The sequence below is a fragment of the Durio zibethinus genome, chromosome 26 (assembly GCF_047325235.1).
Source record: "Durio zibethinus cultivar Kanyao isolate XHJ-2024 chromosome 26, ASM4732523v1, whole genome shotgun sequence".
NCBI classification, from domain to species: domain Eukaryota; kingdom Viridiplantae; phylum Streptophyta; class Magnoliopsida; order Malvales; family Malvaceae; genus Durio; species Durio zibethinus.
The window spans coordinates 978,424-1,006,169 of NC_143187.1; the positions used below are offsets into that span (position 1 = coordinate 978,424).

Consider the following 27,746-nt stretch of genomic DNA (forward strand, 5'->3'; position numbering starts at 1 on the left):
TCAAGGTAATTTTGATCACAATAAGCGTCTCAAAGAATACTGTTTACATGTGTGACTTTTAGAAGTAGGAAAAAAGAACGTTAGTTATGAAAGTAGCAAGATATTGTTGAAATGTCATATTCCTATATTATACTTAGTAAATAAGGATACATTGTTTCTTTTCACCAAGATGTAACCATTCAACCCATAGTTTGAACTCAAAAGGAATATACATACATTTATGTATATATAACCAAGGGTCATGATTAATTAGATAAGCATAATTTTCCCCAAGAATACTGTTGTATTTTGTTGATAAAAGCATTTATATTTTTTGGAAGGATTGACTTTGAGCTTTGGATTGGATTATGTTTTTCAAAAAGGTGATGAAAAGCCATCTTTGATGCTCGTTAATCATTAATTTCCTTCTAATGGACCATGCTTGTGTCTTGCCACTGAGAGATCTTGATCATATTCGCTACCCATTTCTCTTTACTCGATTAATTTCACCTTTTAAATTTGGGATTCTGTTATTACAGCATTATTTATTCTATTTTTACCCTTTTTTTTTCCTCAATTTTCTTCTTTCCTTTTAGCTATTGCAAAATATAGGAATCTTAATTTAATTTATCCATTTGTTGGCTCACAGCTCACTAAAAGATAATAATATTTACAAAAACAAAAAAGAAAACGACAATTGAAATTAATTTTTATTGGAAAAAATCTTTTTATTTGATCCGTGTTCTTTAATAATTGGTTTTAACTTCAGAATCCCATTTAAAAAAAAAAAAAAACAATACCATTAAATTACAAGATTATAGACATTACTGCATATGACTTGATTGAGCTGATTATTTTCTCGAGCCAAAGCATTAAGGGTTTTTTTTTTATGTTTATTTATTATATTTTATTTTGAAATTAATTTGAAAAAAATAAAAAAAAATAATCTCAACTCGAAAATAATATATTTATTATTGAATCAAATACTCATCGTCATAACATTGAGTTTGTGTAAACATGTATCCGCGGCAAAGGAGAAATCACCTAGGGCTCAATCCCAAGTTCATGCATTATCCATTATTAATTAGGGGTCCATCCATCCCCTATTTTGAACAAAGACTGATGGAGCTTGGTCCATTTTGCAGCCACCCCTCGTGTTGTAATGCAATTACATTTGTGTTGTCGTTTTTGTTGGTTTTTTCTTCTTAGTTAGTAGTACAATATTATATCTTTTTCCTTAGCTGATACCTAAAATAAATAAATAAATAAATCCTCTTTTACACACCTAACAAGGAAATGGCTGTAATTTTCAAAAAAGAGGAGAAAAGGAAAGGGAAAAATTGGAGAAAATTGCTGAAAGGATGGGTGGGATGTTGCTATTGTGATAATGGTGTCTGCGACACATTCAACTTTGCTTTGTTTTTTTTGGTTGTTGTGCTTAGCACTTAGCAGGCTGTGAGTGAAACAATGAACGTGAATCATGGATGGTGCTTGTGGGGTCTTAGGGCGAGGGCGGTGGGTGGGATTTTAAACAGGAAAACAAAAGGAAATGAAACGTTTGAGAATGAGGCTTTGGATACTTTTCTTTTTTGCTTTTTTTTTTTGTTCCATCTCTCAAATCCTACGCCATTGATATCTTTTAATTTACTTTCTTTACTTCAAAAGTTGTGGGCTCTGTGTTATGGCTTCATTTCCATTTTTTTGTCGCCATGTGTCCTTAGGAAGCACTATTCATATGAAATTATTTTTTTATCTGAAGGAGGACATAATCTTTAAGGAAAATGGAGAGATTTTGGTTCAAAATTAAAATTTTTAATTTTTTTAGAGTTTTTTAACCATTAAATCAAGTGGCTTAGAATATATATATGATATGATTTTATTTAAATATTTTTTGATATTTTAAGATAGCTCTTTTAAGGATATTGTAAACGATTTGAAGATCTTAATTTGAAAATATCTTGAAAATGGTTGAATGAAATCAATGCATAATTGCACTTTCATAGAACAAGGCTATGAGATAATTGTTGTCAAGGTACGAAGATCATGCCATCAAGGGAATTTATTAGTTTGCCCTTAATTTTAGTAAGATACAAATATGGTCAAGGTTTAAATTATTTTTATCTTTGATAATGTTTCTTTGGATATGCAGAAGTGTTTTGCCTTAAAATTTAATATTTTTATCTCAAATTTCCATTATTCTATGCTTTTCTTATTTCATTTTTATCATTTGAGTTAAATTTAAATAGGAGTAAAATCTTTTGATGTGTATAAAATTTATATATTATCAATTAATCACATATTATCACATCGCTAATAAATAAATTTAAAAATTGAGAAATATTTAAAAACAAGTCAACTTTTATTATTTATATTTTAAAATTTTAATTTTTTTAAATTTATTCATTAATGATGTTTTAATTTTTGGTTAATGATGATATGTAGAATTTATACATTATAAGTGAACTATAAATTATCACATCATTAATAAGCAAATTTAAAAGTTGAGAAGTTGGTAAAAATAAATTGAAGTGAAAATTTTTTATTATGTTTTAGGATTTTTAAATTTTTAAAAAATTATCATTAATGATATTGTAATTTGTGGTTTAATAACATTATATAATGTTTATACACTATTAATGTACCAAATATAAACCTTAAAAACATGACATTAGTTAAGTTTGCTAGTTCAAAGTAATATTTTTTTACTCAGGGTGAATTTAGAGGGATGCTGGAAGGGGGCATTGGCTTGCCCCAAAGCAAAAATTGATTGTAAAAAGCTCTTCTCGAGGATTGAAGAAAAAATTAAAAAAAATTAAAAATCAATCCAAAATCATAATGTGCGATTCAATATAAACTTATTTTTTTTAGATTATGTTTGGATCAAATATTAAATGTTGTAAATAAATTCATATTATTTTTTGATTATAAAGTAACAAAATTAAAAATATTCAAATCAAATTATATTTTTTTATCAATTTCTATATAAAATTTAAATCTTCATAAAATAAAATAGCATTTTATATCTAAATATATTTAAATATATTAAAACAATATCTATACCTATATATTAAAATTGTCCCCAAATCTCAATTTCTTACCAAAAAAAAAATTTTACTATTCATTTAAGTACCAAATCATCAGCCACCTCAGCTTAATTCATTGCCACATAAGTATAATTAAATACCAATTAAATTGCCAACTAGCACTTTATCATCTCTTAAAAAAGAAAACAATTTTTTCATTTTAAACCTGTGTTGAAAATTCTATCATGTCAGCCTACCAATTCAAGTAATGCTAGACGCTCACTTTAGTTCGAAGAACAAGCTTCAGTGTTTTCACTAGCCATAAACATAGGATCAAATTATAATAAATGAATAAGCAAAAAAATACAAACAATAATAGGATTTAAAAAAACTAGCCAAAAATGTAAATAAATAGAAAAAATGGACAAAAATCAAGTAAACAAGACAAAAAAAAAATGGCACAGAAAGGAGTGAGAAAGGATTTTCTCTCCCATAGGGTTTAAGTTTAAGATTTTCTTTGGGGATTTTGAGGATTACGAATAGTGAAAATCAAGAAAGAGAATAAAGGAAGTCATGGTGAAGTTCGTTTGGCGGCCAACGACAACAATAGCGGCCCTAGATTTGAAATTTTTGGTTTGGGTTTGAAGCTAGATTCATGAATTTCAAGGGGTTTTGTAAAAATCTAATTCTATAGAAACAAAAAGGATGTTAAAAGAAAGATTCAGGTGAATTTTGAAGGTTTTCTGATACTGATAATCGGCGAGAGATGACAGAAGACATGATGGTCTGACGTCGAAATTTGGGTTTGGAAAATTTAGAGAGACAGAGTCAGAGCAGAGGTAGGGGGAAGAAAAATGAAAATAAAACCAAGAAATGAGATATTTACGAAGAAGAAGAAAATAAATTGAAAAAAAAAAAAACCAAAAACAATAAAAGAAAAAAAAAAAGAGGCTCACTCAATGCATTCAGGCCTAACTTAATTGTTTCGCATTAATTAAACTATACTAAACCCAATTGTAATTATGAAACTTAACCCATTTATATATATATTTATTTTATCTATTTAGTGTTTATTTTTCATGAATTGAAATTATGGAATTGTTTTAAAAATAAATATAAATATTTTTAAAAATAAAATTATTAATTAAATAAATTTTTTAAAAAAGTAATGAATAATAAAAATTAATTCAATGTATGTTAAGTTATGAAATAAATAAATAAATTTTAAAAATTAATGAAATGAATATCTAATTATCTTTTATACTTGCAAACATGTTTTATAATATATTTTATGAATAATACTTTTAATTTATTTCATTTTTGTAATTAATAAATATATGATTATATTAATAATAGTATAAATTAAGATATACAAAAACTAAATTTTCTTACATATTTATTTTTCCAAAAATATTTACAAAAAATAAATATTTTAAAAAATAAATATTAGTGTATATTAAGATAAACAACAACTAGATATTTCCAAAATATATAATTAAATAAAAAAAGTAGATTAAATTAAATATCTTTGATTAATTATTGCTACTATTATTTACAATACTTTTAAAATAAATGTGAGGTTGCTTTTTATTGTTGGAAAATTAAACAAATTAAAAAAGGATTACTTAAAAAAAATAATGGATATATCTATGGACATATCAACTTAACGTTTTTTATGATATGCTTATCATCAGTTTTAATATTTTAAAAATTATTCCTTATGACAATATGACACATAGAATAAATCAATATATCTTGAAAATTCCAATCTTTATTTTCTCTGACTATCTTGCGTAAATGATTTTTTTTTCTCTGGCTATTTAACATAAAAATTTTAATATTTTACTATTGATTTTGAACGTACCTTACCAAACTCACGTAAATAATATTATAGATGTTTTATAAATTACAGGTGTTTTGTACGTTATCTCATCATCAACAATAAAAATCTATCTTGATTTAAACATTCTAAAGACTACTTAACTAAAATCAGGCATGTATCTTTTATATTCAATGTTTGCCACTCAAACTTACAATATATATGTACTTACGTGTATTTAATGATTTTTTTTATAATGATTTAATGATATGCTCTCATGAAATTATGAATAGCAAACTCTTTTATGTATTGGCTTTAATGATTCTTTTTTAATAAAATTTAATTAAAAATGATTATTAAAAAAACAAATACAAGTCTTCCTCTAGTGAAAATAATATCAAACATATATGCCATGTGGCCTATTTTCTACGAGGGGTTTGCCCACTCGTCTGCGAAGAAGGGTAATTACCAACTGATTTGGATTAATTAAAAAAAATAACATCTAATCAAAATATTTTAATTTTTAAAGTTTTTAAAATAATCCAAATTATAATAAAAATCAACGCAAACTAAATAAAAATAATTTAATTTGACGTTCTAACAATGTAAATTAAAATATGAAAACAAAAACAAAGTTCATTCCCTAAACTTTAATTAGAGAGTGTATTGTAAATAATGAATCTCATTCATTTAATTAATTCTTACTAATGGGTTGTGATGGTAAACAACCAATTATAAATAAAGAAAGTAGTTATATATTTAAATTAGAATTAAAAACTTTAAATATATGATTTTCTTTTTCAAATGAAACCTGAATTAATAAATTAAAGAGAGTTTTATATATTTTAAATAAAATATTAATTATAAAAAATTTATGTAAATATAAATATCATTGAATTTTAATTTGGATTGGTTTCAAAATAATGAAAACCAAATCAAAATTTTAATTCAATTTCATTTTGAAACCAAACATTTTTTTTTTTAAGTTTTCAAATTAAACCATCTAAACTCCTAAACCAAATTAATCTATTTGGTTTATTTGTTTATTATTTTTTAATTTTAACCAAGTAATGCGAAGCCTATCCGCTAATAATAGGACTCTGAACAACCCTGACTCACTCAACTGCCAACTGAGTGAAAGAGAGGGTCAAGGGTTTGAGTAGGAAAATTTGCAGTTTTTGGAGGAGACAGTTATAAACTTTTACAACCCAACTTCTTTTAGATGTTAGTTTTATATGGGTATGTTGGGTAAAAAGATCAGTTTGAACTTTGAACTTTATGAGGAAGGGTTTTAGATATTTTACACCTTTAGCTCTTTCTAGTTAGGGTCTGATTTAAAAGGGTTTATGATGTTTTGCATGAAATCCTTTGATTTTATAGCTATTTCGATTATGACGTTTCTTTTCTTTTTCATTTTTTTTTTCTGGCATAAATGACGTTTCTAATCATGTCAATGCGATGTTATATGGGGTTTCCATGGTGGTTTTCCGTTTTTTTTTTTTTTTTTTCTTAAATTCAATTCATTGAGGTTTTAATTAATTTGTGTATATTTTGGAAGCTATGTTGTTTGTGTTGCGAGTTAAACACTTTTTAGGGCTTAATCTGGATAAGTGGCATGTTGTTTATTGTTTTGAACTGGAAATACTGAAGGTTGAGTTGTTGATCGACTGGTATCGTGGATTGTGACTTCCTTGATTTATGTCAATTTTGTAGTTTTTAATTAGTATATAATTTCATGGATGGGTTTCTGTTCATGCTACTGGAAATGGTTTTGTCTGCTGTTTGCATTAGACATTGTTTCCGTTTTGGTTATGGAATTTGGGGGTAATGTTGTATGAAAAAGAGCTGGTAATATTACTTATTAAATGAAGTCATGAATTGCTTAGAATGGGAATTTACTAGAGAATCTATTGTTATATCGAGTTTTATGAAGATTTATTGTTAATTTTTTTTACCGTAAGTCAGAAAATGTCAAACCGGAAGGCTAAGCCGGGAAATACTTCTGACACCACTCCTGAGGTTACTTCGACCACAGCAGAGTCCTTTGAGAAGGCCATAGCAAGCATGGTTGAGGCTTGGCACAAGCGGCAAGCTGAAAATCGGAGCTGTACCATTTTCCAGTTCATGAAGATGGATCCACCTCCTTTTAAGGGCAGCTTTGAGCCATGGGAGGCTGAGGCATGGATAACAAAAATGGATGATCTTTTGAGTCTCCTTAATTGTACTGATGAGCAGAAAGTGAGGTATGCCACTTTTATGCTGAAGGATTATGCTTAGAACTGGTGGACATTCATTGAAACGGATTTGAAGAAACCTGTGACTTGGTATGTGTTTCGAGATGCCTTCTTGAATCACTACTTCCCCAGAGTTTTCAGGGAGGAAAAGGAGGTTGAATTTTTGGAGATAGAGCAAGGCAACATGACCGTGACTGAGTGTAACACTAAATTTATTGGATTATCTCGCTTTGCCCCTTCTGTGGCAGCTGATAAGGGCTTTTTGGCCAATCATTTCTTGAGGGGCTTGAAACCCAGTATTAGGAACAAACTCACAATTCTCCAACTTGAGAATTATCTGGACCTGGTGGATAGAGCTCTTATTGTAGAAAGTAACCTTGAAGAGTCAGAGGAACCGTAACCAGAGGAAGCGACCGAGGCTAGGTGGATTGGCAGGATTGCCGGTTATTTACTAAATAGTCAGAGCTAAGGCGATGCTGAACCCTCTGAAACCTCTTTAATGTTTTGGATCTCCAATTCTAGTAATTAATATGCTAGTTGCTTTTTCAACCCAATATTTGTACCGAGTTTTTCAGTGTTATGTAGATATATAGGCGTTTATAATGGAAGCTTATGACTTTCTGGTTTTAAGCCTTGTTAATACTAAACTTTGTTAGTTTTTATTTTATTAATGTCTGTATGTGTTACCTGGGTGGCAGTCACGGTGTAGTGAAGGATTATGGCATGCTAATAAATGCAGTTTCAGATGCTTTCCTTGATGTTTATGGTCAAATCAACGTATTGATAAGAGAGTATTTGTCTTTTTGTTGCTTTAAGTCTCGAATTTGCTAAGAGATTGAAAAGAAATAATTTCTTACAAATTCATTTGTCTTTTTGGTGCTTAGTCGCGAATTTTCTAAGAGACTGAAAAAATAATAATTTTTTTTTATAAATTTGTTAGATTTAATCAAAATAAATGTATTTGGATTGATTCGAAGGGAGGGATATAGACAAAGTTCGAAAGAGACTAAAACATGAATCTCACATACTCGGGTACAAAATAATATCTCGGCAGCTGCAGCCATTGCCCCTCAAGCTTCTTAAATTCATCACTTTCGAGTTGTCAATCACCTTTTTTCATGTACTTAAAACTCATTTATTTTCTTCATTACAGTTGAATAAACACAACAGACACATGAAAAAATCAGTTTCTTGCACCTACTTTATGCTATGACCATAGTAGTGCATTTGTATGGGTTTTTTTTTTTTTTATTTATTTATAATCTTTAAAGCTTCAAATAGTACTAGCCCACATTGCAAAAGCTAGACTAGGAAGTCAAATTTAAGGTGGCATAAAATGTTATTCATTGCAAAAAAAAAATAAAAAATAAAAACAGGAATTCAAGTTTAACCTTGCGTGAGACTGATGTTTTATCAACAAATCATACGAACAAACTTGAATTTTAGTTCTCTTCCCCGTTAATGTCTTCTCCACTACTCACACAAGTCAGAACCAAGAAGACTATAAGAAAGCAAAATAATTTCTTTTTAGTTATTATGATTTGTAAAAAAAATAATAAGGCCTAAAGTACAGGGAAATATATGAGAAAAAGTTTAAAAGAATGTCTATAAGGAAAAAAGATTTCCGTGCATCCTCAAACTTCACCATCTACATACGAGATGTGTCATTGTGGTTAAATGTCATTTGGCTACTAACTACGCCATGCGGATGATACTTCCAATTCAACATCCTCTTCCCACCAAGTGGAAGTCTGCATTAATAGATGACTTGGTTAGGTTGGTTGACTAGATTTTCAGGAAATGTATCCCTACTACATAATATACAAGTAGAGGCAACCTAATTTCCAACTTGTTTCCCTAGGTTCCTTCTATCCTCACTAAGTCACTAAAGTGTGTACTTTAGAACAATCCCATGCAAAATGTACTCCTAATTTCTGACAACACCAAGCTGAAGTTCTATAGAACATTAAAGCTTGAAGGGGCAAAAACGAAAGGAAGATGAAAATTGGAACATTCTTCAGTAAGGTATAGAATACAGGATGTTGCTATGAGCATTGAATATAAAAATCTCAAATGATACATGGTAAATATAAAAAATGAGAAATTAGAAAAGAAGAAAACCTTGTAGCCTCTTCGAAGGAACTCTAGTTGGCTACCTTCTTCCTCTTGCAATCCAAGGACCCTCAACAGTTCTTCCTTGGTCTAGAGAAAACCAAATAATAAGTCCAAAACAATAGAATCGTAACTGAAAGAAAACAACCTGGAGCTGAAATGTCATTGCAGATACATACCTCTCCCAGTGTGAAGCGTGTTGCACTCTCAGCAACACAAGCATAAGAACCATCTGCTTGCTTAAGCATCACCTGCCAAGGTCCTGCAAAAATTCTAAGTAAAATGAGGAGATACACAAATACATTTTGTCACATCTCAAATCTGATTCCAACATATAAACTTCCTTTTTCAGGCATAATATTGTATGTTGGCATTGACAAAAACAAGGGACTTGAAGGAGAAACACCCGAACAACATGGAAAAGAAAAATGCCCGCTACTAAAGTTGCTTGCAAGGATGGAATAACTCTGTAGAATTAGGGTAACTTGGTCCAAAGAAGACTTGGTTGTTTAATGAATAGTGATCCCATTAATTTGTCATTTTTCTATTACATATCAAATAAATCATACTAAATATTAGATAATTCTCAGTATTTAACATGAGAATTTGCAAGTTTTCCCTTCTATTCTTTTCCTTTTTATATTTTACTCCTTTAGGTAGTAGCAAAAAATACTTACTCCTTAATGGATGGAAAAAGGTTTAACTCCTATGCAGCTGATCCAAAACAATTCACATCTATTCTATCAGATGTCTCATAATCTTTCTTAGACCTGACAATTAGCATATTCATCTCCCGTAAAATAAGAGCAATTGATTTTAAACAAAACTTACATGTCACAATTTGTGTCGATAAGGAAAACAAGAAATACCTCTTTTTTTTTTTTAATTTTGTTAAACCCCTATATAGTTTATGCTAAAATTTTAAACTGTCACATTCATATCTTTTCTCGCATATTTTCGTGTCGTGTTTTATGTTACCATATTTTTTTCTCATTTGTAATATACCTATTCTAATTACAGTCCTATCTGCATTCAGGTTTCCAATACTGTCAAGATTATTATACCAAATTAACTTGATGGAGAAGAGAATTTTGTTAGTGAGTGCAAAATGCAGAAAATAACTAAGAGCCACCAAAAGTAGTGGGCAGTACTTAAAGAGAAGAAATTATTGATTTTGAGAGATGAGGTATGCAAGCAGGATAAAGACTTTTAAGTTCCCCCAAAACAATGAGGTAGTCCTAATTGCTTACACAATGTAAGTTTGTGAAAAAAATGATTATTTCCTGTCAATTACATACCCAAGGACTATCAAAAAATAAACCTAGTATCTTCCACTTATCAATTCACTGTCTCCTCAGAACATATTTCTGAGAAATGAGCATTCACAAACGTATAAATAGAATAACATGAAACTTCAGGGAACTATTATTGTAGAGAGAAAAGGATGTTGTGGCATACGTTTTCTTTTTACAAAAGAAAAAAAAAAGAATTTAAGTTGCATATAGTAATTTGTATAACTTTTTCCAATCATTCTTCTGTATTCAATCTAAATGATGGAACAAAAATGGAACAGTTAAAATGGCATAAATTTTGAGAAGGTTTATTTGCGCACCAGGATATTGACGAAATAGTGCTCCATTGTAATTCACGACAAAAGGTGCTACTGCAACCGTCTTACAATATTTAAAAAGATAATGGTCATTATAAAACTATAAAAGAAATGAAACTCAATGGAGCAAAACAATATAGGCTGATTATTGAATAACTACCTTGGAGTACTCCCTAATTCGTATATAGAACACTGGGATGAATTGAGAAAGAAATCGGTAGTGCAAATCTTTGGTAGGAAACCCCAGAAGACCCAAATCAGCACTGCAAAGATAAGCAGCCCCAATCAGAAGTAAACTCATTGATCATTGAATCATCAATAGAGGGAGAATAGAAAAAGTTATACCGCAAAGTGTCAAGTTCAAGATTGAATAGAAGTGTTGGGGTTGACTGGGCATATTTCTCCTGCAAATTCAGATCACAGTCACACAAAGGAGAAGACAAAAAGAAGGCAGGGGGAGGTTAGAGGAAGAGGGTGAATTCATTTAGAACTAGATATTGCAGTCTGAAAGCAAAGCTGCCAAAAAGGTTGGTCAGAAATATTAACAAAAAGTTTTAGCAACTAACAATACTCAGCAAAATGAAATGTTCTCATAATTTACCAATAGGGTCTTAGATAAGATTGACAAAACCCTAGTGATTAATTTAACCAAGTATAACATAAGGTTGGTCAGAAATATTCCCAAACTTTAGCTAACTTTTGATATTAAGCACAACAAAATTCTTGAATGCCCTCATTTGAAATAGAATTTCAAATGAAGACTGCTAACAATCTAGTGTTGATATGTATGCCCCTAGACTAAATTTTAACTAAGTGTACTGACTCAATATCCCATGGTGAAAGCATCAAGTTATTTCTTGTTTGAAATAATCAGTGACCTGATATGTTTACGCATGCATATAAACTGCTCAGATTTGCAGACCCATGAAAGCAGAAGAGCCTAACTTCAAATAGCCAGCAGTTTAATGGTCAAGCTTGAATCAATGTATAAATAGATAACAAACAGGCACATGAAAAGGGTGAAAGGCCGTACAAAGTATAAGAATCATACCACATACTTCTCTATAACAGAAAGTTCACGTGTGCTACAATTAATAAATATATAAAGAGTTGGTGGCTCCTTGGATTCCCAACGACCTACATTCACCAGAGATGGAAGAATGCTAAAGTCAATTAAAAAAAATTTTTATTTTTGTTTGTGTGAAGGTAGGAACAGGGTAAGAGGATATTAAAATTTGAAGCTATGAAGAAACCCAGTTCACTGATCAGTAGGATGGAGAGGAAAATTCTCACATAGAGCTGGATGTTCTGGAACAAACCTTCATTTTCATCTTCGAAATCAAAATCCAGAGTATTCTTGATAGATTTGAAGAATGTGGTAACAGCATCACTAGGGACATCGTCAAGGGAACCTATAGATATACCATCAATCTGAAAGTGAAGAATCAAGAATTAAAATCCCTTTAGAGTCCAAAGACAAATATGTGTATGAAGGAAGGCAAGAGGGTGAAAAAAATAGTGCCCGCATATAAAAGCTATAACCAGATTAATAAACAGGTTTTAGTTTCTGGCAGGTCATATCTTTAAATATAAGTGTCAGTGTTTATTCTTATAAAGTGGTTTGGCTTAATCCTTGAAAACCATCCAAAGAATTAAATGCATAAAATGCAAATGGGCCAATGAGATACTCCTATAAACTTCAGTGAAGGATAAAGAACAAAACCATTGATATGAAAAGAGCCCACCTCAACAGAGTAGCACAGAAAAATAGAAGGTAAACTAGACTAATTAATTTTATTACCGAGTCAAGAGCTGCTTTGAAAAGCTGAGAGGCCCTACGTTTTTCTGGCTTATCAGGAAATACCTGAAAAAGCAATAAGAAATTAAGCTTATCTTAGGAATTAAAAGAAGAACTTTTCAGCAAATGAAAGTATCTTCTTACTATGCAAGCTTGAGTTTTGCTTTTCTGTTGGAGTTTCCTGACAACAGCCAAGGCAAGTTGAATGTTGGCATCAATGAACTCATCTGAAGATCCCTTCAAATATTCAGACATTAGAGAAAATTATGTACTAAGGGTTTTGCTTTTCTTTCTCTTACTTTCAGAGAAAATAACATTTTCCTTGAATATAATCATCATCATACAGTAGAATACGATCCATGAAAATACTGCACCAAGAACAAAGCCAATACTAATAGATTCTGGTTTCGAAATTGCTATTACTAAAACAAATGGACAGATTAGGAATAAAAGCAAACAACATCGTATACATTGCTAAAGGCAGAATCAGTAAACTTTTGAAAGTGAGCAAGAAAATTCATGAAGGGCCATTCAACTAGACACTGTATGTGGCGATTTTAACCCAAGCTATTGTCCATTTTGACCAGAAGTTCTCACGGTTTTGTCTCCCAAAAGAGGCCTCACAAGTTTGGTTTAAGTCTCAACTTATACATCATAGCAAATCTTCACAACATCCCGATAGGATTGGGGTGTCACATTTTAGAAACGTAAAAATTGAAAGAGGGGTACCTTATAAGAAGAAATGTTGCTTGGCAAGGGCCTGTGAATCCATAGACAAAAAACCACAAAATAAACCAAATATCAGGCTTAAAAAGACAAAGAGATAAAAGAGAAATATAGAAAACGTACGGGAAATCAATCTCGAGGCGGGTTTTGCCATCTTGAAGAGCAAAAGCGAGAGAGTTAGCGGCATCAGTTACGAGAACATCGTATGACTTAGGCTTGTAAAGTGCCACTCCTTTCTTGCGATCAAAGCTCTGCGTGGATGATGCTGCAGTAGGCGGGGTTGCTTCCTTGTTGTCTTTGGTAGCGCATTGGATTCTTATTCTCAGCTTTGGAGAGAGAGTTGGAAAATGGTGAGGAGGAAGGTGAAAAGCAATGAGAGGGGGGCGTGGTGGAGAGATGTAGAGAGTTGAAGAGAAAGAGAGAGCCATGAAAGCCATGGCCGTTGGAGTCGACCTGCTTTTGCTGCTGCCCAAAGAAGAAAGAGGACGGAACTTCTCTGGAATGGATGAGAATTGAGACGATAACCAGCTTCAGCCACGTGTCATGTAGCACAATTAAAAAAAACTGTAAAATCAAATAAAGAAACTAGAAGAGTATTTAAAGCTTTTATAATATAAAAAAGGATGTAAAATTTTATTTTTTAAATCAATTATTAATTAAAAATTCATTTATTTACATTTTGTCATTATAATTTAAAAGTATATTAATAACATATATATTTCAATTAATGAATATTGCATATATGTTTTTATTTTTTTATGTTTTATATTCATAATTTATTAATTTTTAGGTTTGAGAAATATTCCAGTTAGAAAGTTTGGTAAGTCAATCTCTCCAATTAGTTTACATGCTATTCCATTAACAAAATGTTAATATATTAGTTCTACTTTTTCATATTTTAATTTATTTTGATGCAAAATTTCACTTATAATTAATTTTTTAATACTACATTTCTCAATTTCATACAAATTGATTTTTTTTATAATATGAAAGGATGTAAAATTTTATTTTTAAATTAATTATCAATTAAAAATAATTTATTTATATTTGTAAAAGTAATTTAACAATATATTAATAACGTATATTTCAAAAAATATATATTCACCTACATTTTCCAAAAAATATTTTTATTCATACAGTCATATATATATATATATATCCATGTTCTGATATAATATAATTTATATTCATTTTTTACCCTTCCCAATGGACTCAATCCATATAGCTAAGCCCCATGTCGAAGAAATTACGTACCCATGGGTCAGGTCTAGGGGGAGGCCGTACTCATACCAATCACATATGGTATACTGGCCAATTCAATTAGTTGCATGCCATTGTACATTTTCTCTGTTTCATAGAAAATATATTAAGAAAAAGGAAATTGCTTCTTCATATATTTTACTTATATCCCTCCTAATTTATTCTATATTTGTTATCTGTACTACTTATAAAATATTTGATTTAATTTGGTGTTAATAGTCAAGTAAAACCAACTTGAAAATACAAGTAAAAAAATATATAAAAAAGAAACATACAAGTAATTCTCTTCTCATTAACTTAAAAATACCATTATATTTAGAATTTAATTTAATTAATTCAATCAATCACTCTTAAAAAGGCATCTAAACAATTCTAATTAAAAAACCTACAACACCTTTTTTTATTTTCAGATTGTGAGCTTTTTTATATATAAAAAAAAAACCTTGAAAATACCATTAAAAAACTATGCAATAGTAATATAACTTCCTCTCATCCTATTTATTCCTTAAAAGCAAAAGAATCTATAAGACAATCTAAATATAATGGCATAAAATGTACCCAAAAAAAAGTTTAAAATCATGGATTTCTTGCAAGTAGTCGCACATTCCTTGATACTTTCTCATTTATTAATGTTGCAAGCAATAAACCGTAAAGGGAGGTTGGTATCTTTTTATCCATTTCATCCTTTCATTTTACTTTTCTGCAAAGAGAAAGTGGGTTTCTTTCCCGACGAGAGTGGACAAGTGAGGTGGAGCGCATGGTTCAACTGTATATTACCGTCATGCGTTGTGGCTTCGGTGAAGAGTGAAGACAAAACAAGGGATCATTCATGACTTACCATATTGTTCTTCCCAGCTTTTCTGCATGTGATAGCAGCAAGCAAATATCAGAGAATGGGGCCTAGCGGAGGAGGGATCGATCCTTATTGATTATTTTTCTAGCTCGGAATCGCCAACTAAAGTGTCTTTAATTCTTTTATCTTTTTTTTTCTAGATCTCGTCCGCTAAAAGATCTTTATTTCATATATCCCCAGGGAAAAGCTGTTTCCACTAATTTAAAAAAAATGAATGAAAAAGTAACGTATCAGTTATCAAAATCCACATTAAGTATTTTTAAACCTTATTCATAATAACAGGCCATAGTGTATTTGAAATATTCCATGTCATCATAGTAATTTTATGCAGAGCAGATAATTTATATATTTATGTTATATAAAATAATAAAATTTATTCATTTATATCATATTTTATAATAAAATTATATATCATAATACATATTTTTTATTTTATTAAATTTACATATAATAATTATTAAAATTTTAAATAATATTATCTTCATATATTTTTTATATTATATTTATATTATATTATTATATCATATTTTAAATTATTGTATCAAATTTCATGTATCTTGTTTCTCCATATTTCCTTTCTCTTTGTGCCTTGTAAATTTGCAACTATCCATGTTCTCTTTTTTTCTTTTTCTTTTGCCAACATAAAAAAACGTTGACCAAATCTTCATAAATGAATAAACTAAAAACTCACGGTTGCTTAGTAAATTCTTCGTATTAACGTTTTAATTAAAAAAAATTATCATTCTTAAAATCCATCAACTCTTTTAAGGATAGAATGATTCACTTCTAATCTTTCGTAAAATTAAAAATCGTATTAATTATATGACAATTATAAATAATGATTTCACTTTGCCAATTCACTTGATACTAATAATTTGTATCTGTTCTTTATTTTTTTCTCACCAATTCCTACTTTTGTTTTTAAAATTTTTTCTTTGCTAGCGTTTATTCAAACAGTATTAAAGAAAAAAAGGTTGTCTTTAATTTCGTTTTGTTTTATTGACGCACGCGATGTCTGTTGACTTGACTTGAGCGCTACTAGTCTTCGTCACTCCTCGTACCAGGAGCAAAAGACGAATTCAATAGTGGATATACCACAAAAGTATGCTACGTGTATTATTCCTCCACTAAACGGAGCCAGTTGTACATTCCAAGATCACAACCCTTCTGCCAGACTAAAATTTCCCCACCAAATTGCATGGAATGGAAATCAGCTCCCCTCTCTTGAAAAACCGTTTTCCTTTGGCACCTAAGCCCAAAACCTCACCAGAAAATGAAGCAACTCAAATTTCTCCTTTGCCCCAAATCGCCTTTCGTAAGTCAATAATTTATTTTATATGAAACAAAGAGAATTATTTTGTGTTTTTCTTTTCATTTTCTTGGTAACCAAACTAGTTTTTTCTTGGTCTAATGGAGAAGAAAGAATGTTTCGCCTCTGTTTTTGTTTAATGTTGGTTTAAACTAAAACCTCTGTTTGTTTCTTCAGAAAATGAAGGAAAGTTAAAGAAATTGGTATTATTTTTTTTATTCTTTTACTTTAGTGAGACTCTGTTTTCTCTAGGATTTTCTCAGGAACCAAATAAGAGGCTTTTTAAACATCGTGTTAAACCTCTGTTTGTTTGCCGAGAAACTGAGTTGAATTTAAATTTTTTTTCACTAATTCATTCGTTCTGTACTTCAGTTGAAGTTGTAGTTTGAATTTGCCTCTCTCTATCTGTCGATAGTTTAAAATGTTTAAATGATAAATGTGTTATGGTTCTCACTATAATCTTCCTTCTTTTAATTGTTTTTTATTTTATTTTTAATTTTCAGGTTTGGGATGGAAATGGCTTCTCGCAATGTTTTGATGACTTATATCCTTTTATTATTTTATAAAGTTATTTATTTATTTAATTTACTTTTTTAAGCTTCACTTTTAACACAAAAGCACGGATTGTTTCTATGAATTTGGCTTTCCTTATGCGTTTTTACGGTCTTAGGTTTTGGTGTAAATGCCGCAACTATTGCCATGATTTTCATCCTTGGAATTATGAGAAGAAGCACCAGAACAAATTGGAGGGTAAATTACTAAATTCTTCTTTAATATCTACTGAGAAATTTCCATTTGTTCATGTCTCTGGAATGGAAATATATTTACTTTTTTCTTTTTCTTTTTTGAAAAAAAAAAAACTTTGAACCCACACTAAATTAGTCATCATTACTTGTCCTACAAATTTATCAGCAAATAGCTTCTTAAAAAAATGTATTTCCATCATAGGACATTACATTGAAGTATTAAGTTAGTTTGGATGACTACTTTGTGCTATTTGATCCTTATCGGCACTGGTATTGGGTGAAAACTTGTGCTTGATCTTTGTTTTGAAATCTTTTCTTGTTGAGAAATTAGAGGAAAATGAATAAGTTCTGCCTTTTCTTATTATTCTTGTTCTCTTCCCCTTATAATGTCTCTTTTTTTTTTTGGTCAATTCTCTGTTAGTAAATTAATGTAAGTTCTTCTGACTTTCTTGATTCCTTTCACCGGACTTTCTTGTCCTGTTGCTCGTGTTAAGTTCTAATCCTTCTTATGTTAGTGTTTACTAAATTATGCGGGTAAGCTTCTTCATGAATCCCCTTCCCCCATTTCCTTCTATTTCCTCTTTTTCTCTTTTCTTTTGATTCTAGTCTTTCATCTAAATTAAAATTGAAGTAGCAAAAAATTGGTTTTGCTTTTAAATTTTTAACCACAATATCTACTAAACCTTCAAAAGTTATATATTATGTATATATTGTAGGTAAAATTTTCAGAGAAGGTCCTTCTACATTTTATAGCAGTCATTGGAGCATGTTTGTCATGTGTGGATATCATTTTGCTTTCAAGGAAAAAACTTCATGGAGATTTTATCTTATATCATGAGTGGCTTTTCAGATTTTCGTGTTTCATGGTCTGGGTAAGCTTCCTATTCTTAAGTCACTGGCTTTGTTGCTGAGAACTTTAAGCAGTTTGCTTTACTTTCGTGAACTTTACTTCGGTATCTTAATATTGTTTGTCTGATTCTTTAATATTGTGAATGTATTTAGGCAACTATTGTATTCTCCTTGAGGTGTGCCTGTTTTCAACACATATTTTGCGATATGATACTCTGTATATGGTGGATTGTAAAACCACTGTTTGGAATCCCCCATTTGCAAGCAACATTCTCTTCATTGGAGGTATTGCTTTGTTTTCCTTTTAAAACTTCCTTTAAATAGATTGAGTGGTTCTATATAATTCGTTGTACTATTCATGATGCCTTGTCTTGTTCCTTTTGAGGCAGTATTATAATTTTCTTCTGATTTTTTATTGAACTTTATGTAATTCTTAATTGAAATAATTGAACCACGCAGGCACTACTGATTTTAGGAATTTTCAGTAAACCAATATAATTAATTATAAATCATTTTGGCAGGTCTTTGAGTGTCTTAAAGGGAGCTCTATTTTATTTTTGGATATCATGTTTTGCTTGTCCATTAACTATATCCGGATAAAACAAACATCCACCAAGAGCAGGTATGATTTCGTTAATGATATGCAAGCATTTAGGATGTACCACAGGTTATTTGTGACTGTTGTCCATTGTGTATCTTAAGTTTAGATAATTAAACTGCTTGGATATGATTGGTTGCTATTATGTCATTATTAGTCTTGCTCACAAACATGCATAATGAAAACAGCTTTCTCTCTCCTTCCACCCAAAAGAAAGTAAAACAAAGAAAAAGCTTCTTTGGTGCACTGTTGCTTTTCTTATTCTTGTTGCTACTCAACGTAATGTGTTGTATGAGGCTAGCAGCAAGCATTTCATTCAACCATTCATAGTTTTTTTGTAGAATTTGTGTGATCTTGTAAATTGCTTCCTTATTTGTTTTCCCCAAAGGCTGGGAAGGACAATGGGGGAATCATCTTGACCCCCTCTCCATCCTTAATGAAGGGGGTATGAGGTCCTTGGTAAAATTTCGAAGAGATTTTACTAACTAAGCTAGATAATAGCCCCAACCTTTGCTCTATCATGATTGGATCCATAATTAAATAAGATAATAAGATGCGCCATTGGAAGATATTTAAAAGTATGTATTTTGCTGAAAAAATGATGTGAAAAGTTATAGGAAGTCTAATTTTTGATGTATCTTGAAAACTTTCTCAGGTGCTTTTTCAATCATAAAGAACCTGGAAACTGAGAAGAGGGAGATGGTGTGGGAAAAGCAGAATACAAAAAAAAAAAAAACCCCTATTATCAAGGAATTCTGAGGACATATTAAGTGTGACAATATTTCAATTATCATGTTTCATGTGGGGAAACCAATTATTTTGATTACAACTTATATAAACACTTGAAAAAAGAACCATGATGTGTACCAGGTTCAATAATGACCTGATCACATTGTCAAACATATTCTTGCATTGTTAGTTTATTCATCTTTATTTTTGTTCTTTTTTTGTTTGTTTGTGGGACTAGTTAGTTTATTATTTTTCACACAAAATATTTCAGCTAAATGAAAGTGATGCAATATGTTAACGACACACATTGTTTAGCTTTCATTCTCCCATTAATTAATTCATGGCTTATGTTTGTAACTTAATGATACAAATCATATTGAAAAGGTTTCCCATCATTGCACGGATCCAGTCTTTATGGCTTTGAATCTCTTGTAAAGTTCTTGTTTATTCATTTTCTGCATGAAGAAATAGTTATGTGGACAAAGAGTTTAGACTTGTTCTATGGAGCACTTTGCTAAATATTCCAATTCATTAGATTTTTCATCTTTCATAACATTCTGAGGAGGCTAGATAAACTTGTTGGCATCAAAGTCTCACTTGACAGATGATGCCATTGGCACTTCATTGAATATCAATGCCCTTTTTCTTTCCTCTATGTTATTGAGATTTATTGGCTAAAATCTTTGCATGCAAAAATTGTAGGCCAATGGAAGATTCACTTCTTTGTGTTGAGATGGACATTGAGGAAGGTTGTCACAGGGATTCTGTAAGTAATTCTTTTCATCTTAACTTTTCTCATGTATGCTTCCTGTCCATTTATTTTTTATATGATTCGTGTTTTTTGGAAACAATTTAAAAACTGTGCTCTTAGTATTGTTATACCTTTTTTTATTCTTATACCAAAAGAGTTTGCATCCCCCCATCTTTTATATTCAACGTCCTAGATTCTTTCTTTGTTCCAACAACATTTTCCCTCTCTTACCTTAAATAACCGAATTGGAAATTACACTAACCAAAACTAATTTTGTTGTGGTGTTATCCCACATAGGTAAGGTTTGTAGGTTACATTGGTTTTATGTTCAGGTTGAGCCTCTCTACCAATTGTTATTTGTGAAATTTGGAAGTATAACCTGGAAATGTGTCCAAAAATTGTGAGGAAGCATCAAGATTGCCTTAAATATAATTAGGATACTTAGGGTTTATTAACGGTAATTGTTTTGTAATCATCTCAAAACAATCAATATCCTATACTCCTACCTTTTCCATTTGGTGATCTAAGGTTTTCTCTAATTTCATGAAAGCTAACTTGAGTCTGAAGTTTCCATCTGTTTTATAGTACATACTAGTTCCTTTTTTTTTTCCTAAAGTCTGGAGTCTCATTTTGTGATATTGGTTTTCATTTTTTAGTCTTACATTAATGATGATATATATGTACTCAGTCCATATTTATGAAAATAATAATTCTGCTTGTTTTTAATGAGTGCATGTGGACACACTCACAGAGATCCTAATAACTGATGCGTCTCAGCCTTTATAAGAGTGTAAAATTGCTTTCACTTGAATGCTTTTGTCTTAATTAAACCTAGTTTGAATAATGTCTAGCTATTTGACATGTCTGCTTTGCATCACATTTAGCATCTGTCTATTAGCTTACCATCCATTATATCCATCCAAGAAACTGCCATGCCAAGTCTTATTGTTTTTTATTTTTTGTATTGTCATTAAATAACGTGTCTTATTTTGCTGCTATTGGTATTTTATTTTCCAAAGTAAATAAACTAATATTAAAGTTTTGCATGTCACTTGGTTGTGGTTGTCAAAGAGAAGCACACATGGCTTTTGGGATCATACGACATTCAGATCTATCACTTCTGTAATGAATAATGGTTTGCTGAAGCAGCTTGACTTTGATGATTTGCTTTTGTTGCCGATTGATATGGATCCTTCTACATGTCATGATAAATTATTAAGCTGCTGGCAAGATCAGCAAAATAAATTTTGCTCAAATGCATCATTATTTAAAGCAATCTTCTCTGCATACGGGTGGCCATATCTTCGTCTAGGTTTATTAAAGGTATTCTTATTCTTTAAGGACTGCTCGAGAAGGCATCTGGAATTCTTTATGCTTTACTAATAAAAAATGAAAATAGATGCTTTTGTGTTTATGCATCTGTGTTACAAGAACAAATGGGTTTTGTTTCTCATTTATTGTGTATTTTTCCTCAGTTAGATAAGTGGATACCTGATTATTAGGAGTTGTGTGCCTGTTTCTTTTCTGGTTTGTCCTTGTAGATATTAAATTCCTTTATGTCAAGCTGGATGTCTTAGGATCAAAACGTAGTACATATAAAACTTTTGGAGGAATTGAGGTGTCCTTTTCTTATGGGGAATTCTGGGGTTCAACTTGCAGAAAAAATAAAATATCTTTGACTGAAGGTTTTCAAGTTGTTTCATATGAATTTTACATTTTTTCCAACTAAATGTATAGTTTTGCTTTTTCAGGTGTTCAATGATTGCCTTGGTTTTGGTGGACCATTGCTTCTGAATAGGCTAATTCGGTTTCTTCAACAAGGTTTGCATAGTTCTAATTCTTGAACAAATGTCTGTTGTTACCACATTCGTACTTTTGTTATATCGCTCATTTCATTATTTTAATATTTCTCTATACTGCAGGATGATTCTTTACTTGCTCCCTATTCCACTTTGATACAAACAATACCAAATACTGTCGTACTTAATGTGATAAAAGATCTGAATTGCAACTCTTATTATCTTATACAACTTACTCCATAATCCGTGACTCATTGCATGATACTGGTTTTGAGTTTACTTAATAAGATTCGTAGTTTTGTGGTACTAGCTCAAGCCTTCAATGAGATGGGTCCTATTATTGTTTTTTTTGGCTTCGTGCATCTGTCACATATGAGATGTTAAAGAGAGTTCAATAAAAGGATTTTCTTTAGGATACTAGGATTTTAGGTCCCTACCAGTTTCTGCCTGTTTTACAGGAAGCACTGTTCTCTATCACCTCTCAAGGAAAGCCATCCATGCCGTTACCTTGGATTTATTTGGATTGAGGGGAATGAAGGGGAAAGAATGGAGACAGAAGGAGAGGGAGTGATACCTTGTTAAAAGTTTTTAACTGTATGGACAGTTAGTCTGTTCTAAAATTTCATTTGAATATACTAGTAATTGTTTAACATGCAATTTTCAAGTGAGCTAAATCACATGTCAAACATATCCATAATGAAATAACTGATTGCTTTAGATCACAAGTTGGCGTTCATGTTATATCCATATTTGGTAATGTGAGTATTTCTTGCAGAATTTATGAATGCTGTTAAGCTAAGCTTCTTTTTCTGTATGAAGTTTATAGCTTTTTTGTGAACATGACACGACTCTTCCTTGTAATGTATTTGTAACTAATTGGTGCTCCATAATAATTACATTTTAAAGAAGTTTTAATTGGAACTATACTTGTGTTGACATTGCTTTTGCAACTTGTTTTTCTTTTGTCAGGTTCTGGAAATTTGGATGGTTATGTTCTTGCGATATCATTAGGCCTAGTATCAGTTGTCAAGTGAGCTTTTTCCTAAGTAGTCAATGATGATATTTGAACTTATTTCTTTCTGTGTTTTTCTCCTTGTATTAGTCCGCTTGATTAAATTTTGCAGCTAAAATTTGTTCTAAAGTCAAGTTCCTCAAAAAAAAAAAAAAAAAGTCAATACCAAGTAAAATTATATCTCTTACATGTACTGGATTGTTGTTTGATTATTTGTTGTGTACCACTGCTTACCCCTTGTAAGCAGAGAACATAAGGAGCGATTTTGTTGTCACAATGGTTTAATTAATAAGTGCTTGTCCCAATCTTGCAGATCATTTTCTGATACACAGTATACTTTTCATCTTTCGAAGATGAAGCTAAAGTTACGATCTAGTATCATGACTGTTATTTACTGTAAGGTATGTGATATTTCTTTCAAATATTAGAAATGTAAATTCTCAAAAGATAACTAAAATTATGTATTTTGCTTGTATTTCTTTCAAATTTGCTTGTGCTTGTCTGATATCTGGTATGAAAACAAGAATTCTCTGTCCTTCGCTTGTATTGATGATTCTATTGATAAGAGATGCATTTGCACATTTTTTGAGAAAGATTTTATCTTTTAAGATCTTTTTATTTTTTAGGATATTCTGAGGAGGAAGTTGGGAATTTATTTCGACTACCATATCCAACGAAAAGAAAAATTAATCACTGTGCAAGTTGTCATGCAATACCATGTAAAATAAAGGTTAATAATCTTGGTGAATAAATGGATTGGAACATTTTTTTGAATTAATTGCATTTACTTTTTCATATATATATATATATGTTGAAAAAGAAGACATATGCTTACCTTTTTCACCAATATATATGTGTGTCTAATAAAATAGTTAGTATAATACCTGTTGCCATCTTTTACATCATTAAAGTCTTGCTGGCTGTTGCAACTCTCAAGAAATTTTTGCATCATGATAATTCAAACTAAATATTCTTTGGTGAAAACAAATGATTGATTCAAATGGAGAGGTCGGTTATAAGCATAAGATGCACTGTTTAGCACTTTATTGCTTCCTCTAGAAAAACTAATACTGATAGGGAAGTTTAATGAGTATGGGTGCCATGAAATGACTAGAACTACACCTTTTTCCTTGATATCTGGAATGAAGGTAAGATTACGATGTGACAGAGTGAGAGTAGGAAGGATGGAGTGCAGTTTTATGTTTCAAATTTGTACTCAATGAATGATGAATCTTAAGCTAGTTTAAAATTGCTGTAGCGAATTTTATTTTATTTTATTTTTTTGGCAATTTAGCTTTTGGAATGCAATTTAATCCTTCTAGAACAGTTGCGAAGAAATGGTTCATTGATGATATTTACAATTTTTATATACGGAATGGGATGCCCTTTTTCTTACTTCCTCTTATGCCTTTCAATTTTAATATTTGTTTCGACAAATGTTTAAGACCCTTGCTGGGTGCCATTATTGGTCTAGCCTCTCTTTCCCTCCTACTTTGTAACCTTATGTTTTTGTTTGTTGTTGTTGAGTTTGATATTTCTTGATTCATAAATCAAATTTTGGGCCTTCCATTGCTTTGTATATTTGACTTTGAATCTTTATCATCAATTTTACATTCACAAACTTTCTTCTCAGTGTCTATCCGTCAGCATAGCAGAGAGGTCAAAGTTTTCTGAAGGGGAAATTCAAACATTTATGTCTATAGATGCTGATCGAACTGTCAATTTGTGTAACAGTTTCCATGACATGTGGAGGTAATTTCTTAAATCACGCAATACCTAAAGTGTGTTGCTCTTGTAATTGCAAAGTAAAGAGCAAGATATCTTTGTGAAAAGAGGTGGAGATAGTAATATATTGTTAAGTGGTATTATCTCACATCTGTTTAAGTCTTGGGTTTTCTGTGTTACCATATTCAGGTTGGGCCCTACCACCTATAGCCAGTCGGTTTAGGTTGGATGCTTAACATGGTATCAGATCTCAAGTTCTGTTGTGTTGTTATCTCATCTGTGGCTGTGCACCCCTTATGAGGTTGTCCATGTGTAGGCCTTTGTTGAGCTACACGTGAGGGGGAGTGTTAAGTGTTGTTATCCAATATTTGATAAGTCTTGGGTTTCATGTGGTCTTATATTCAAGATGGGTCCATCCACCTATAGTCAATTTGTTTTAGGTTGGACAATTAACAGATATTTTCCTAGCATTGAAAGCTTTCTGTGCTGCTTAATTATGTTTTTTTATTTTTATTATCACAATGTTTTGAAATCATGAAATGTGAATCATTAAAGACTAACTATGGGTAGTCTTATCATGTTAATAGAAATATAATTAGTTTTTCTTTTCAGGAAAAAAGGTCTACTGCTTGATTTGTAATGTCTAGGTTGAATCTAAGGCAGATCTCTGGCATGACCCATTGCTTACATTTTTTGCACTATTCTGTCTTTGATGAATGTTTCAGCCTACCTTTACAAATTGGAGTTGCACTGTATCTTTTGTATACACAAGTCAAATTAGCTTTTATGGCTGGACTTGCAATAACCATCCTGCTAATACCAGGTATTGCTAAAAATTAAGACTTGATTTTCCTTTTGGGTATGAATTAACTCTTAATCTTAAGTTAGCAATTTTACTTGATCGGGTTTGGAGTTATTACTCCACTATTTAAATGTACTTTTGCATGTATGCTCCATGTAGGAGCATTTAGTCAATTCAGTGTATGAAACTCTGTTTGTTTGAGGATTGGTAATCAAGAAAAGACTATGTTCCAGGCATTTTTATGGCTTTTTACTTCTTGATGGTGAAATCTCTTTGTTCTTGTGGTTGATTTTACTAATTCTAAATCTACTAGATTGGCCTTCTCGTACACTACTAGGTTTTAGATGTATCCGTATACATCCTCCAAAGGCTAAGAAACTAGCATAGAAAACTGCTGCCAAAGCCATGCCCAAATTGTTTTGAAAAGTTTAAAATTCTTCTAGCTCTATCAATATATCTTAACTTGACAGGTCGAAAATTTTCTTGTTTTTGGTTGGATGTTTTACTAGATACATACCTATGCTTTGCATTAGCTGATTTGACACATTGTTGTCAAAATAAATTCTTTATGAAGAAAAGGGAAAAGGTTTAAAAGCTCAAATGTTCATATATGCGATGAAACTTTAAAAGCTCATACAGCCAGCACAAAAGAGACTTAAGTTATTTTCTACAAAATAACATGTTCTCAATCAAGAGGTAAAGTAACTTAAAAATTCCTAAATCTCAAATGTCTGTTGCTGATAATTAATAGTTATCACAAATGAACTCATGCATGCTAGACAAAATAATTCATTTGCATTAACTGAAAGCTATGCACTCTCTTTGAGAGAATTGGTAAAATTGTTTGGTTGCTATAAAAGAAAGTTGTAATAATAATATAATGTGGAGATTGGAATGTTGAACTCTATGACGAAAAACTCTTCAAGTTTTTATTTTCTGAACCTATACTGAAAACTAAAATACTACTTGCTATATTAAATTTTTTTTTTTAGCAGAATGGCCATTAATTGCAATAAATTTATGAGAATTTATTTCTTAAATGGATTTAGTTTGTGCAACCTGTCAAATATGATGTTATCTGTGTTGGTAATGTTTGCACTCAATCTGTGACTACGATTTTAGTTGAAAATCTCTCAAGACTATTCAAGCTAGTTGAGGCCTAGTGCTTTGAAAAAATTAAAGACCATCTTATAATATGGTGCAGATAAATACTCTACACATCAGTCTAGAATAATCAAACTGTGGAACTGCATAATTATTGCACATTCCTTGTTGAAAGTTTTCTCAAATGATTTAGCATATAGTTCTTATTGTTGAATTGTCATATCTGCAGTAAATAAATGGATTTCTGAATTGATTGCAAGTGCCACTGAGAAAATGATGAAGCAAAAGGATGAGAGGTATGCTTACTTTTTCACATAACTTTTTATGGCACAATGAGGTTTCCCAAAGCATAAGGTTTTACATTTGAATCATAATAATTTTTCTGCTAATATCCTTTGTTTGCTTTTCTAAAGAGGCTTGATGCTATGGAACTCTTAATGAAATAAATAAACAATTTGATGATTTCTGGAGGCCACTTCTGGTGATTTAGCTGTCTTTTTCTTGAAGACAATGTACTTTGAAAAGGATGGATATTTATCAGCATGATGTTTTTGTACTTTGTTTAGGTGCAAAACCAACTATATTATTAGGCCCTAGGGAAGAAATTTTTTTTTTTCAAATCAACAATTAAATCGTGAAAATGATTCTAGATTTTGATTGACTTGAGAACTAATAGAATCAATAATTGGATAGCGAAGTTCTTATCAATGATGAAAGATTCCTGACAGTGAACTCTGTATTGATGACCATTAAAAGTTACTGGAGTAGCATCTACATCCTCCAAAAAGTGAAATCAAAGAAGTTAAAAAGAAATGTAGGAGGTTTTATCGGGGGTCCTGAAATGAACAAGAAATGTGGAGTGGGGTGCCGGCGTGGTAGTGGTATAGGCATTAAAAGAACAGGAGAAAG

At 30.9% G+C, this 27,746-nt stretch overlaps 2 protein-coding genes across 9 annotated transcripts in view; one reads left to right on the forward strand and one right to left on the reverse strand.

Annotated features, from left to right (window-relative positions):
• Nucleotides 1–8,559: 8,559 nt before the first annotated feature.
• Nucleotides 8,560–13,868, reverse strand: LPA3 (Low PSII Accumulation 3). Of its 3 annotated transcripts, none has more exons than XM_022859001.2 (12): nt 13,424–13,863; nt 13,304–13,334; nt 12,719–12,811; nt 12,578–12,640; nt 12,096–12,207; nt 11,828–11,913; nt 11,122–11,180; nt 10,937–11,039; nt 10,780–10,840; nt 9,347–9,429; nt 9,177–9,257; nt 8,560–8,806 (listed from the first exon to the last, which is right to left on the reverse strand). In XM_022859001.2, the coding sequence occupies exons 1-12, from the start codon at nt 13,735–13,737 to the stop codon at nt 8,747–8,749; spliced, it is 1,146 nt and encodes a 381-aa protein (XP_022714736.2). In that variant the 5' UTR covers nt 13,738–13,863; the 3' UTR covers nt 8,560–8,746. The 3 variants fall into 3 exon arrangements, 2 of the variants coding, with proteins under 2 accessions (XP_022714736.2, XP_089611805.1); XR_016334257.1 differs by lacking the exon at nt 8,560–8,806 and adding an exon at nt 9,845–9,937 and having other exon boundaries at nt 9,200–9,257; nt 13,424–13,868; XM_089755679.1 differs by lacking the exon at nt 11,828–11,913 and having other exon boundaries at nt 12,070–12,207; nt 13,424–13,865.
• A 2,570-nt stretch (nt 13,869–16,438) lies between these two features.
• Nucleotides 16,439–27,746, forward strand: part of ABCC13 (multidrug resistance-associated protein 11) — a 29,927-nt gene continuing 18,619 nt past the window's right edge. For 3 of the 6 annotated variants that reach the window (XM_089755671.1, XM_022859003.2, XM_089755672.1), the window contains exons 1-14: nt 16,525–16,728; nt 17,226–17,266; nt 17,385–17,472; nt 18,185–18,340; nt 18,471–18,602; nt 18,839–18,939; nt 20,347–20,410; nt 21,467–21,718; nt 22,147–22,216; nt 23,164–23,224; nt 23,520–23,607; nt 24,840–24,958; nt 25,657–25,754; nt 27,067–27,133. In XM_089755671.1, coding sequence (XP_089611797.1) covers nt 16,687–16,728; nt 17,226–17,266; nt 17,385–17,472; nt 18,185–18,340; nt 18,471–18,602; nt 18,839–18,939; nt 20,347–20,410; nt 21,467–21,718; nt 22,147–22,216; nt 23,164–23,224; nt 23,520–23,607; nt 24,840–24,958; nt 25,657–25,754; nt 27,067–27,133 — 1,379 coding nt within the window. In that variant the 5' untranslated portion in view covers nt 16,525–16,686. Of the gene's footprint in view, nt 16,729–17,225; nt 17,267–17,384; nt 17,473–18,184; nt 18,341–18,470; nt 18,603–18,838; nt 18,940–20,346; nt 20,411–21,466; nt 21,719–22,146; nt 22,217–23,163; nt 23,225–23,519; nt 23,608–24,839; nt 24,959–25,656; nt 25,755–27,066; nt 27,134–27,746 lie in introns of all 6 variants that reach the window. The other 3 variants (XM_022859004.2, XM_089755675.1, XM_089755674.1) reach the window with 3 other exon arrangements.